This window comes from Heliconius melpomene, chromosome 6 (assembly GCF_056956725.1).
Source record: "Heliconius melpomene rosina isolate 202511_hmr_F chromosome 6, ASM5695672v1, whole genome shotgun sequence".
Lineage (NCBI taxonomy): Eukaryota > Metazoa > Arthropoda > Insecta > Lepidoptera > Nymphalidae > Heliconius > Heliconius melpomene.
Genome location: NC_140394.1, coordinates 3,531,333 through 3,545,157, shown reverse-complemented (window position 1 = coordinate 3,545,157; position 13,825 = coordinate 3,531,333). Strand labels below are relative to the sequence as shown.

At 30.5% G+C, this 13,825-nt stretch overlaps 2 protein-coding genes across 3 annotated transcripts; both read right to left on the bottom strand.

Moving 5' to 3' along the window:
• Positions 1-1,975, bottom strand: LOC146538105 (peptidoglycan recognition protein-like). Its single transcript, XM_085186804.1, has 4 exons — positions 1,817-1,975; positions 903-1,104; positions 402-520; positions 1-233 (listed from the first exon to the last, which is right to left on the bottom strand). The coding sequence occupies exons 1-4, from the start codon at positions 1,869-1,871 to the stop codon at positions 34-36; spliced, it is 576 nt and encodes a 191-aa protein (XP_085042930.1). The 5' UTR covers positions 1,872-1,975; the 3' UTR covers positions 1-33.
• Positions 1,976-9,939: 7,964 nt separating this feature from the next.
• Positions 9,940-12,811, bottom strand: LOC146538104 (peptidoglycan recognition protein-like). Of its 2 annotated transcripts, none has more exons than XM_085187372.1 (4): positions 12,652-12,811; positions 11,231-11,441; positions 10,746-10,861; positions 9,940-10,249 (listed from the first exon to the last, which is right to left on the bottom strand). In XM_085187372.1, exons 1-4 carry the CDS (start codon positions 12,716-12,718, stop codon positions 10,059-10,061), a joined length of 585 nt encoding a protein of 194 aa, XP_085043498.1. In that variant the 5' UTR covers positions 12,719-12,811; the 3' UTR covers positions 9,940-10,058. The 2 variants fall into 2 exon arrangements, with proteins under 2 accessions (XP_085043498.1, XP_085043496.1); XM_085187370.1 differs by having other exon boundaries at positions 11,231-11,456; positions 12,652-12,787.
• Positions 12,812-13,825: the final 1,014 nt, after the last annotated feature.

The window sequence follows — 13,825 nt, the reverse complement described above, 5'->3', positions numbered from 1 at the left end:
TATATATATATCGCGTATAATTGTACTTATATACTAATTTTTAATAGATGAAACGTCATTTAAGAAGTGTGGCCACCTCCTGATCTCATTGTACAGCTTCCTCCCAGGACTCTCAGTCGCGGAAATTTGCTTATGGCCCACTAGTTTATAGTCTGGAGACAGATGACCCTGTTCTACACCGCATTTAATTAGTTCTTGAGCAGCGTTTAACGCCGCTTGCGTTGGTTGATCACCTGAAAAGGATAATAATATCTTCATTATTATTTTTATTTGCTTAGTTTTATTATTTATTTATTTTACAATTTAAAAAATGTAACTATGTCACTTTATTTATTTTATTCTCCTCTCTATGTATATAAGTTCATAATGAACTTTAAATATAACAATATTTTTTAACTTACTATTAAAGTTGCCTATAAATGAAATCCCGATCGATTTTCTGTTATACCCATAAGTATGAGCTCCCACATGCAGCCAGCCACTGCCTTCATACACCTTGCCATTACCACCAACTAGAAATCTATAAAATAAATAACAAAATTGTTTATTATAATAAATATTAATATCTGCCTATTTATCTTTTTATAATATATTTGTTTATTTGTGCATTTTTAATGACAAGTGAAACCATTTCATTTCCTCGCTCTGGTAACGAGGCAAACCGCGGCGTTGAGTTGCGCCACTCAGCACGCAATGCCTCAAGAAAGCAGCAGCAGAAAGTAGGGAATGGAAGTGTCATAATGAGAGCGGAATTTCTTAACACTACCTTGACAGTTTACGTCTGTGTGTAGGGTTAAGGTGAAAAAACAAGAGGATATTTCTCGTTAGACAGAGATCATATTTCAATTATGTTTTTAATAACCAAAAAATCATATAAATGAAAATAAAATGATTATACATACGACATGCCAATATCAGAATAGTCCAATGTTTCCATGTGCGTATTTTGTATACTTTGAACTATATCAACACAGCTGGCGTCGCTATCGCAAGTGGGGGTGACAGTGTGTTGAATGATGACGAGGCCCACAGGTCGCGGGAGGTATTGAACTTGGAGTGGACTTAGGCCGTCCCATTCCTTCTTTGTTACTAGCCCGGGGCAAACTGAAAAAAAATATGTAACCTAATAAATATTATTTAACTTCGTTAAACTTAATTAAGAAATTCCATAAACTATATTATTTTTGTCTATAATACATTTCCAAGAACAATTATTTAATGTAAGTAAATAAATATGTAAGTAAATAAATCTATAGAGACAAACACTAAAATAAGACTGATTCGAGTTAAGAGTTCATTGACGGTATTGGTTTCTAATTATTTCATAAAATTGGTGTTTGTTTTTTGTAAGATAATTAATTTAGAAATAAAATATTACTAGTTTTGAAATTAAATATATTTTTATGAGATACTACGATATATTGTATGAGATACATACATGACGTAAATTTCTTAAAATATAATTATTAAAAGTGTACTGTAAACTAAAAAGTAATTGAAATTCTTTAATAAATGTAAATTTATATTTGAAGACTTAAACTAATCTGTAAAATGATAAGTATATTCTATCACTTCGGAAAATGTATATATCCCAAAATGAACCCATAACTGACGCACTTACAGACAAAAAAAATGTTGTTGTCCATCTTATTTAATTATTATAATAAAAGCATTATCCTAGATAGATCTTTGACCTGGTATTGAAATATATGGTTCTTTTACGATACACATATTCCTTTGTCTCCCCTATTCTTAAGGTATCTTAAGAGGAGAGAGACAAAATCGATATATAATAATAGTAAAAAAAGTCACGTACCAGCGTCTGCGCAGCTCAAATATACAAAAAACACGATATATATTAATTTAATCATTTTGCACTACATGCGTCTAAAATACAAAGTTCACAACTGGACACTGCCTTGGAATACATTATCAATTAAATAAGATCTCGAGCTATAAATATATGAATCCTCATTTTATCTCTTTCGTGGTCTTGTGGCAAACAGAGATGGGTGAATGCAGACATCGATGACACATCGGGCAGCAGAAAGTAAAACTTAAGATAGAATCTTATGTTTACTTATAGAATTCTGTATAAGGATATGGATTTTTTACCTTCACGCTTTAACCCGCATGTAGCGGGGTATGTAGAGGGAAGGTTTAATCTCACTCACTCCGCTCCCTATTTTCCGCCGAAATCCTGAAGCATTGCGTGAGTGAGTGAGTGAGTGGCGGAACCTAACACCGCTCTTTGCCTGGCCACCAAAGCGAAGAAATGAAAATGTTAAATATAAAATTTTCTCGAGTGAAAATCGAACCGACAACCTCTCGCGCTAACAGTCAAACATTGGTGACGTGGCGCCGAATTTAAAACATACAAGGTTACACTTAATTTACATCTATCTGAAGAAACGGTATTATATCTATAGTTTATGACATTTCACTTGCCTTGAGGTTATAACTAAAAAACTTATGCTGTCATAAGAACATCTAACTCCTAAGAAAAAAATAAAGTTTTATAAATAAGCAATTTTGAAAAGGTTTTAAAAATTTGATGATGGAACCACAAAATAAAAAGAATAACATTTTTATGTCTTTTTTTTATTAATATAATTGAACGTTTTCGTTATCGCAACTCTGAGAACTACATATAAACGGGGAGTACCCGAACGCGATTGATCATTTAAATTCTTACTAAACAAGTAAATAAAATAAAAAAGTGTATTAATTATATGTTTTATATTATATTTTATTGAAATAAATATGATTAATTAGGTTAATAATATTTGCCTAAAAAAGAAAATACTGGCTTCCTGGGCCAATGACACTATATTCTACCTCCAAAGGACAACTAGTCCTTTACAAAACAGGTTAGCTTTAACTAGTAACTAAGAATACTATCAATATTCCATTCCGTAGTATAATCTATAGTACTTTTTTTATCTTTTCATTTTCTCCCAATACAGCTGGACTGACAGAAAAATACTAACTTTAGGATTCCTTCTCTGCTTTCTACGGAAACTCCAATTCCAATAGAAATTTAGCGCATTGATTAATAATAATTATTATTAATAATGTCTTAACGCATTCTGTACTAACTGTAATACCACAGTAGAAAAAAAATAATCCTAGTGAGGATCGAAGTCCCCACCACGTTTATAGTCACGTGTATATAGGCGCTGTACCATTACGCCATATTGGGTTCAAATACATTCAAACCCCGATATTGTTATTTTGTAACATATTCCTTATAACATATGAGATTATTAGTACTGCTGATATAAAAGAGGTTATCAACAAGAAATTTAATGACACTTGTTATCTCATATACTTAATAGCCATTTCTAGTATAGCTATAAAATAATGAATGATACAGTAACACGTTTGCGTTCACAACTTTCATACATAAAACTAGACAAAGGTATCTAATATTGCAACTAAATTTACAATATAGTGTTAAACTTAGTCGTTTATTTGTACTTAGGTAATATGTAATGTAATTTAAATGTTAATATTATTAGAATTTGGGAATTATTTTATAGTTAATAGTAAAAGTTGAAACATTTTCACTTAATGTATTTATTAATATTATTTTCATATATTTTTCTTTAATAATTTATAGTGGGAAAATTCTCAGTGACAACCTTTTAGAGGCTAGATTTTTAATACATTTCTGCTAAGTTTCGTAGTTTCTAAGCGCCTTAAAGAAAGTGTATACTAAAAATAAATCATGTCAATTATAAATAAAATATTACAGGCGCTTAGTCAAAGTGCTAGCATTGAGTTACCCGTCACGTATGTGAGATACATATACATTAAATAAAAAGCTATTAACATTTTTGCAAAGGTAATAAATAAATTATAAAAATTATCATAAATAAAAAAAAAACATTTTTAATAAATCGTACGTAAGTCGTAAATATTTTAAGTTTTAGGGTATTAACCCGAAACAATTAATTAATGTAAATCTTTTTTAAAAAACCTTTTATTTATAGGCTCTAAAAAGAAGAAAATAAAGTTTTTCTTTTAAATTTTAACTATCAACTCATAACCTCATTATACACAATTTATCTATATATATAAAAGGACTTGTCCTCACTGACTGAGGTAAGACGCACGCACAGCCGTAACCGCTGATGGTAGAAACGTGGAATTTGGACAAAAGTTTACTTTCGTAATCTGGACATCCACTAAGAAGGGATTTTGAAAAATTTTAACCCTAAAGGGGTGAAATAGGGGTTCAAAGTTTGTATGGAAAAAAAAATAAATCGGCACCGTTTTTTATAAAATTTAAAATTTAGATTTTTGAAAGTATTTAATTGAACACGTGTTTCATTGTTTTCTAGAATTCTCCCCCTAAGGGTGCAAATAAGGGGTTGAAAGTTTGTATAGGTTTTTTTTAAATCGTCACCAATTTTTATAAAATTTGAAATTCAGACTCTTAAAAATATTTCATTGAACACATGTTTCGTGGTTTTTTGGAATGCACCCCTAAATACGCAAGCGAAGCTGCGCGCGTCCGCTAGTATTATCATAAAAGCTGTGAGTTTTCCTATACGCATAGGCCTAGCTTCCGCAGACCTCCTCCTCCTCCCCCTCCTGCCTTAACTGCGAGTTCTCAATGAAGATATCACTTTTTAAACTGTAAACTACTAGCCGCCGCCGACTAGCTTGCCGTAACAATCCAGAAAAAAATATTTATAAATAACTGAAACTATTACATCTTCCAGGGTCGATTTCTCCGACTGCTGATATTTCCATTTTAGATAAAATTCTACGTTCTCTCTTCGTAGCACTCTTATAAATCCTCAGAATGCAATTTTCTCCGAGCCCTGTCACCGTGATAATAAATACACTTCGTGGAAAATATATGCTACTAACAACAGCTGTGCAGTAATGTACTGAGACATAAATAGATGAAGATAATATTTGCAAATATGTTAAAAATTTCACGTTATTTTTCGCTTACTAGGTTAGGTTATGGACTCTCCGTTTTTCACTTTCAGCCTAATTTTTATAGATTTTATGAGCTGAGTGGTAGAACTCACCACACCCAGTCTACTAGAGAAAGGGAACCCGAGTGGAGAAATTACTGAATTTAATTTTAATTTAATATTAATTTAATCTTGCAGTCAAACTCACAAAGAGTTTTGCAGGACACTGTTTAATTTAACCCGTGAGCCCGTAACCTTCGCGTCTACACTCAGACGGTGTTCCACTGAGCCACAACGGGCTGCAAATAATTTTATTTTTATATAATACAGTGTCTATAATGGACAATTTTAAACATTTATTTCTTTATAATTTTTTATCTACATTTCTCTATTTAAAAAAATTTGTTCGTCTTCAGTTCAAATTAAAAAAAATGGTTTTTGGATTTAAGTAATGATTTAAGTATGGGATCATACAAAGCAGAGATAACTTGGGTTTTAACCAATTTTTTTAATCGTCGTCGTCGTGGCGCTAGGGCACAAGCGTAAACTGTAAACTCGACAGGTCGTAGGTTCGAATCCCACTCGATTAAATGAAATATTTTATAATTTCTCTGGTGTAATTTGTCTCAACAAAGAACGGCGGAAGGTAGGGAGCAGTCTCTTAACACTGAAACTGAAAAAAGAAAAAAAAGTCTTTCCACCGGGAGTTGAACCCAAAACCATCTCATTCAATCTAATATTATTTCAACAATTCGTTTAATAAGAATTATTTTTAATTATATAAAATTGGCGTAACCAATTAGATATAAGCAAAATGGCCATTTAAGTTGTAACAAAAAGGCAGTAAGTAATAAAAAAATACAAACTTGTATTTAAACCAATGACCCTAGAGCGGTTCAGCTCACATGGGGCCACACGTGACTTCGAGCACATTGTAAAAAAGTCAGCCAAGTTACTAACGTGTAATTACTTCACTATTAAAATATTAATTTCGGTAGGATTTTTTTTTATTTTGTTTTTTTTTGTTTTTTTTTTTGTTGTAAAATTATAGCAGGAACTGGTTCTGTTTATAGGATATTTGTATTTCATATCAAAATTTAGGAAAATATTGGTATTTTTACATTTACTATAATTCCGACACTAAAAAATCATCACGTTTTGCCGGAAAAATGTAAATTGGGCAATTTTATGTAAAAATATAAGCTACTACAGACTCAAGCGGCTTCTCTGTCTTAAATTTATTTTTATATTATAGGCAAAGATAAAAAAAATACTATCCTTTCTAATAACTCTAAGAACATACACAAATTATCATGATCATCGGTTGAACAGTTTTGCGTAAAAGCGTAACAACAAACATACATTCACATTTATAATATTAGCATGATTGTTACAGCCATTATCTCCTCTTCTTCTTCTTCTTCCTGGCATAATCCCGGCTATTACCAGGGTCTGCCTTCCTACTCAACCTACTCCACTTTGCACGATTAGCCATTATCTATCACTTCTTAAAAAAATAAAATGATAAAGCCGTACGCCAGCTGTGACAAATATAGATAATATTTAATGTGTTTCCGTTATACTCTATTATTATAGATATCTATAATATAAAAAATATATTCCTAGAGCAAATTGCTTCATTGAAATAAACCAATTCATTATCTCAACTCGTGGTACTTTTCATATAAATAATATTAAATATTGATACCTGACCTGACCGTGACCAGGGAGATTAATTAAGTGAAATAGTGTTTAATCACTGTAAAATAATAAATATTTATGTAAATTGATATGCAGTTCACGAGGTGTTGCATTTATTTGAGTCCCTCTAATAATATAGCCAATAAAAGGTTTTTTAAGTATCTTTAAGAGGCACCAGACATAGCATCTTAGTAATTTTCGCTCTCGTCTAATATATAGTTTGAGTTAATAATGAAACGTTCCGATAACAAAAAGAACACCATTGTGCCCATGATTTTTCATCCTTTTTTTACTACTTTTTCAGTTATATATTTCTGAATCTGGTACAATAATAGAGCTAATTTTGTCTTTCACTTTTATAAATTGGCAAGCAACTGAAAATAAAATAAAAATATAAAAAAAATATATGTAAGAGGTGTAGGCTGGTTGTCAAAAACTGATTTTCCATGAATCTATGGAATTCAAAAGAATTCAAACTATAAATACGAAAATATTATAGATAGAGGAGAAGGTGTTACTGTAAACGCATCCGTTGTGGGTCCGACTCATACTCAAGGAAATGAACTATATACTACATATTCGTTCTGGTAACAAATGAACCGCGGCGTTGGGTACTGCCGTTCAACTCTCAATTTCTCAAAAATTAAGTGGAGAGTAGGGAACAGAGTGTTTTGACACTAAGTACACATTAAGGGTATGAATTTGAATTTCACCCGAGGTAATTTTTGGACTTAAATTACTTACATTTCTCCGTTGTAATGACACAAAGCACGACCTTCACGACCCGATATAAGAAATGAAAAAAAATCGTTATCATAATTTATTCCACACTGTATATTCTCTACTAATCAAAGAAATTAACAAGGGATTCAGAATTGCTTGCCAAATGCAATCACGAGAGAACGTGCTCGACCTTCCAAAGACTAAACTACTGACGGTCTTTAATATTATGAGATATATTATTAAAGAATGCTTAACTTAATTAAGGAAAGTATTTAAATTTAAATTGTCATATTTAATTTGCATTCAACAAATATTTTAGACACAGTACAGTGTCTAAAAAAATTGATATATTAGATATACATATTTAATATGTTATTAGCCGTATGTAACGGTAGTTTCTTGTGAACTCTTCTGAGAAGGACTGCCTTGCGAAGCGGCGGAGGTAGTTTAGTAGCGTACTTTTATTAGACGGTTCAAAAGTGCTTAGAAAGAGTTATTTTTAATTAGAATCTACGTAAATGTATTGTATAATAATTATCATTACATTTTATTTTTGTATATTTCACTGAGGTAACTCTAAAAAAATTGAATAGTCGTACCTATATAAACATAAAAACGTAACATTATAAGTAATTATATTATTATGATATTGATGTTGTAAAAAAAATCAGAACTTTAATATAACAAGCTACAGTAAATAAGCAGATAATTAAATAAATTGATATAATACTTCAATTTCAATATTCTATAAGAAAAATGAAGATTACTTGCTTAGCTATTGTGATATATTTCTATGAATAATATATAAATCATATATAATTATATGTTATATAGGTAAAATAACAATATAAAAATATAAGTATACCTATAGTCGTTAATACTTTTAATTAAATTCAAAATACCTATGAAATTATTTATTTCAGAATACATTACCATACAATAGGATATTAAACAGAAACTTGCACCTCTGAACTAAAGAACACGAGGCTGACATCTTGTTAAGTATAAATATAGTAATTGAATTAATTATGAAAACAACGTGAGAACAGCGTAGAGTAGTGGAACAGTCTGTCAACGAGTTAGTTGTGGATTCGATGCTAGGTCGGAGGAATGATTTTCATTTTCTCCGTTTTTTCCTCGTTATTTTTTGATTTAAGATTATCAAGACACTCCGTTCTCCATTAAGACTCTTTCATTCCCCATTTTCTATTAAATTCTTAAGGTATTGCGTGAGCGGCGGAATCCATCGCGGTTAAAATTAAGCAAATCAATATCCGATGTGTACTGGGCGGAAATTGAAGAATGAAGTGTCAAATTAATATTTGTTATATGAATATGTTGCCATACTTCATTAATTATTACTGTAAATTAATTTATTTTCTAACTAATTCTTTGTATTTTTTTTATACTCTTCAAGTAATGATATTATTTCTTTTATATAGAAATTAATTATTTTACTCTGTGCGAAATATTTCAATTTTAAATCTATAGTTTTTTTTTATCAAAAACGGTAGCCTCCATTAAGATAACCCTATCGAAATACGATGGTTCTAGAATTGGGAAATTCAGTAGGCTTCTATATCTTACTTTCAATATTTTTTTCTACTATCCAACTTCCACCGAACGTGCAATCTATCACTCTCTTTTTTACCACTGTCCAAAGCATCGACGGGGTCGTCATTATCTTCTTCTTCGACCTGGGTCTAATTTACATAAACTCAATTAATTTATGTCATAATATTTATGAAAATTTAAAATATTAACACATTTTAAAATACTAACACTAAAACAAGAACAATTTCATGTCATCAATAAAATCGTTAAAAATTAAGATGTGAAATGTGTGATGATTTAGAAGACTGATTTTATTTCAATCAAATATACTGAAACAATATTAATTGAAAGAGTTTTTAATGTGTAACAAAATATATAAAAATATTCAATAATTATAAGAACGATTAGTTTTCTTCACATTGTTTAAATATAGAAAATAATAATAGTAAAAAAATATTAATTTATTAATTTAGAACTGGCCAATACCTAATAATAGATTCTTTCTACCTTATTTATTTTATACAAATAAAATAAATATTTTTTTTATTTTTTAAAAAATAAATAATTGTCAAACACATGCATTAAACGACCACTTTTATCGCAGGTCACTCACGTGTAGCAGCACGCGACGTTTTAAATTACTATATTTATAATTTTATCTCTTACTCTTACGTGCTTTGAAATGAAAAGATCTCTTTAAAGCTTTTATAAGGTCGAGCTGTAAATATCTAATAAGATATAAGAATCTAAATTACATGTTCTTCTAATCCTACAATATTATAATATATAATATAATATAACAATATTATAATATAATTATTACGTCCTGAATCTGGAGTAAGAAAAGAGAAATTATATATAAACATTTCATTATCCTGCTTTCATCTGATGTTGATGCTTCATCGAACCTTGTCTTCCCAGGCACAATATATTTTAACTAGACTGTGTCCACAGATCCTTAGATTCTTTAGATTTGCAAATTAGCACAATATTTGTAAAATGGTCAACAGAAATAAAACTACAAGAATAAGTTTTTATATTTTTAATACTTTCTACAAACTTATCGTTGTAAATATTTTATTTCTAATCTTATATTCAATAAAAATAAATTAACTAAAAGATGCAACTAAAAATTATAATATTTTATTAATTCCTACTAATATTGTACCAGTGTTGCCATGTTTCGATTTCGCGCTGTAAAGTGGCGCCTGGACTTAAAGTGGGCGTTAGCTGCATATGACCAACTAACTGGTAGTCGTTGTCTAAATTTTCGTTTTCAGCAGAACAGCTCAAAAAGTTTTTAGCGGCCTGAAGTGCTTGCGGGGCAGGTAGTTTTTCTGAAAGAGGAACGTATGAGATAAAATACGTAAGAATTTCACAGGTTTTCCTAGTATGTGTCAAGTTAAATGTAAAAAAAAAGTTTTTTGTATTGCAAGAAATAGACTTCTCTATGACTATATTTATTATACCTTATCCATCTTAAGAAGTAAACAGTAACATCTAGTGATAAATCACTCAGTTCTTCTCTTCTTTAGATCTGGAGAGGAACACAAAACTCTATGGCAAACTAAAAAATAGTCTGAAACTCCGAGGTAAGCCAAACAAGACGATTCGAATTGGATATGGGGGACTTATGCTTAAAACTAAAATATTCTCATCACGTTTAGTTCTGCGCGGTCCAAGTCAATATTAATGACACAATTGTATTACAATGGTGTAATTAATATTAACGAGTATATTATCATATTGAAAGAGTAATATTTTTGTTTAAAAATATAATAATGGAATGGAAGAAATAGGACTAACTCACAAATATAGCTAAAGTTTAGATACCTCTAAAATCACCCAAAAATGAGATGCTTATAGACTTGTCATTGAACCCCATGGTATGAGCTCCAACTCGCCATCCAGCGCCTTCGTAAATTTTTCCATTTCCACCAACAAGGAAACTGAAATTATTTGATAATTGTATGAATATTTCGACACATTGGTCACGGAGTGTCATAAACCTACGTTCCTTGATACCCTCTGCCAACCCTGCCTCAATCTATCTACTAATTCGATAGTTTTAGTTTCGGTCTATATCCGGGGAGATGAATTATTTTCATATTTCCGGTCTAGAAGGCAAAATGCAGTTGAGTTCCCTTCGACGTCTTGATAACGGAAAGCGAAGAACGGAAGGTCATCTTGAGATCTACTCTAGATTCTGCCGTAATTTTTATGCTAGCCTACTTTATACTACGATATATTTTTTCTACCCTACAATTTTCATTTATCTTACGATATAGCGTTATTTTAAAAAAGAAAAAAAAGCTTACGATTGTGCGATATCTTCAAAGTGAGAATGTTGTGTTTGAAACTTTCTTATATTATTTACAATTTTTTCGCATTCATCGTCGCTTGCGCACTCTTGAGTTACAGTATGTTGAACGACTGCCATTTTTACAGGTTTCTCCAAATAAGTTTTCCTTTTGGAAGGAGAGCCACCCCATTTTTCTATAGGTACCTCATCGCAATCTGGAGTCGCCGCTGAAGAAAACAAAACTATTATAATATAAAATGTGTACTTCATTTAGTACCTGTGCTCCAGCTGAGCATTCTTGAAAATCTCCCATGGTTAAAGTAGGTTTTTAATAACTTCGTGCCGTATTCCGCACATAGAAAGGTAGTTACAGGGAACCTGGGGACCTAGTGTTAATTATCCGTTCTAGTCAAGATACGTCCATTCCCCACAGTTCCACGACTGGCCTCTAAGAAACTACTATTGGCTTTTTATTATTTTTATAGAGGTAAGTTGTGGTGCAGGGGCTCCACTCAGCACACAATACCTCCAAAAATTGGCGGAAAATGGGGAACTTATTACTAGGTACATATACAAGTATACGGAAGGTTAAACAAAGGAGCTATCGTTATCCAATGGGTCATTGTACTCCCAGAGATAATATTATTATATAACATAAAAAATAACGCAAGAGATTAATAATTACCACCGAAACATCTTTTTGAAGGTTAAAAGTTAAATGCTCAACCTAAAAACTCGTGTACCTGCTGGTATCCATATCTGAATGAATTATGATAATAATTTAACAGTCCAAAAAAATACACCGCAAAAAGAGGAATAATTTTATTTCAAACAATCGTACTGTATGGGATTGGACATACATATTACTTGTATTCAAATAAAATAATTATTATTCATGTCGATACGAATTTAATTATTTAGATTTTATAAGTCTACAATGTTTCTGAATAGTAGAGTGAAGTTGAGATTTTATTTACCCTATATAATAAAAAATATATAATCAAAGTCTTCCTTCGATCTGAAAAAAAATGATTTAGAGGCAACGTTCCTATCCCTATTAAAACTCCTCAGATTAACTAAGAACTTTAGACAAAAAATATGAAACTATGATAATATATTTTTTTTATCTATAGTAGCATAGAGAAGTCCAACCTACTGTGAAATGGAGAATAGACATTAGTTTGAGTGGAGGAATTATACTGCCAACGACGACCTATTCCAATTATTTTTTTAATAATAGTATCAAACATTATCAATTATGTGACAATAAAAATATTTACTCCTTTGTATATATTTCTTTCACTCATATGCTGGCTGGAATAAATGTCAGAGAGAAAAGTGTTAATCTTATTTCTGTAACTCTTATTTCTTTGTTTATTTTATTTCTAGTGCAACTAAGAATATATTATAATATAATATATCATAAATATTACTTACCTATGGCAGCAATACATGAAGATATAATTACAGTCAACGTTAAACAAACGAACAGTTTTATTTTCATTGTAAATTTATATTACTTTTACGTTATACCACTTTCAGTGAATACTTCAGCAGTTCTCAGTAAATAATGATAAATACAATCGAACGTTACTCGTATTTGTATACAAGAGATAGGATAAGGTACATCCCCCTAGTGAATGTTCAAGACGTCCTTAGGTCATAGCAGACATATAAGATTTTCCTTAATGCGGTAACATATATAAAAAATATTTTTATAGTTTTCAGTTTATGTAATAAAAGGTCTCGTGCCTCCTGCTCCTGCGCTAGGACTGGCCTTGATTTTAAAATAAATAAAAAAAATATATTTTTATCAAAACTAGCTTAATTTATTTATTTTTACACGACTCCGAGATTCTCTAGAGAAGTATCACTCTGCTCTCCTCTTGTCGTCCATTTAAAGAAAAGTCCACAGAAAAGACAAATTTCTAGACTAGAACTATGTATCTATAGATAAGATAACACATTATTCAAACGAGAATTCACTTTGAACATCAAAGATGGTAGCTTAGGTACAAAATCTGGGAAATCTCTAAACGCGATCGTTGTGGGTTCTATTTCCACTTGTTGAATGAAATATTTAACAAAGGTTTCTAAATATACCAATTTAAGAATAAAATAGCTTTACGCTTAATTAATTAATTTCTAAGGACTTTTTTACTTTCATAAATATAAGATTAATATATTTTGTGGCTATAATAACCGCGCCCAATTTTTTATAAGAAACCTGTTATCTAATCACTTCTCATATACTATGATTTAAATCGTACAAGCGTACATATATTTGATTCATATCTTCATTCCATATATGTAAGATACTTGCATTGTTATTCCCCTTTTCCTTATTTTTAATTTGCCCCTCTATCGTTCATATGGAATAGGGACTACATATATAACATAATATTAAATGTTTTGGATGAATCATTTTAACATTATGCATTAAATTATGTCATATTAGTTGTGTCATTATTGTTTTTTTTCCTCTTTATGTAATTTAGAAAACTCCGTTTACCATTTTCGGTCAATGTCATTGATTTATTTAGTTAGGGATACATTACATGGATAGACAGACCCAATAAAAAAAATCTTCCATAAATTAGTATATTTTGTA

What these genes read in the sequence shown, in the direction of transcription:
- LOC146538105 (XM_085186804.1), bottom strand. Translation starts at nt 1,871, where the DNA reads ATGATTAAATTAATATATATCGTGTTTTTTGTATATTTGAGCTGCGCA. An exon ending in TTTGAGCTGCGCAGACGCTG is followed by an intron (nt 1,105 to 1,816) that starts GTACGTGACTTT and finishes ATTTTTTTTCAG; the next exon opens with TTTGCCCCGGGCTAGTAACA. An exon ending in TATTCTGATATTGGCATGTC is followed by an intron (nt 521 to 902) that starts GTATGTATAATC and finishes TTTATTTTATAG; the next exon opens with ATTTCTAGTTGGTGGTAATG.
- LOC146538104 (XM_085187370.1), bottom strand. Translation starts at nt 12,718, where the DNA reads ATGAAAATAAAACTGTTCGTTTGTTTAACGTTGACTGTAATTATATCT. An exon ending in TTTGAAGATATCGCACAATC is followed by an intron (nt 10,862 to 11,230) that starts GTAAGCTTTTTT and finishes AAATAATTTCAG; the next exon opens with TTTCCTTGTTGGTGGAAATG. An exon ending in ATTTTTGGGTGATTTTAGAG is followed by an intron (nt 10,250 to 10,745) that starts GTATCTAAACTT and finishes TTCCTCTTTCAG; the next exon opens with AAAAACTACCTGCCCCGCAA.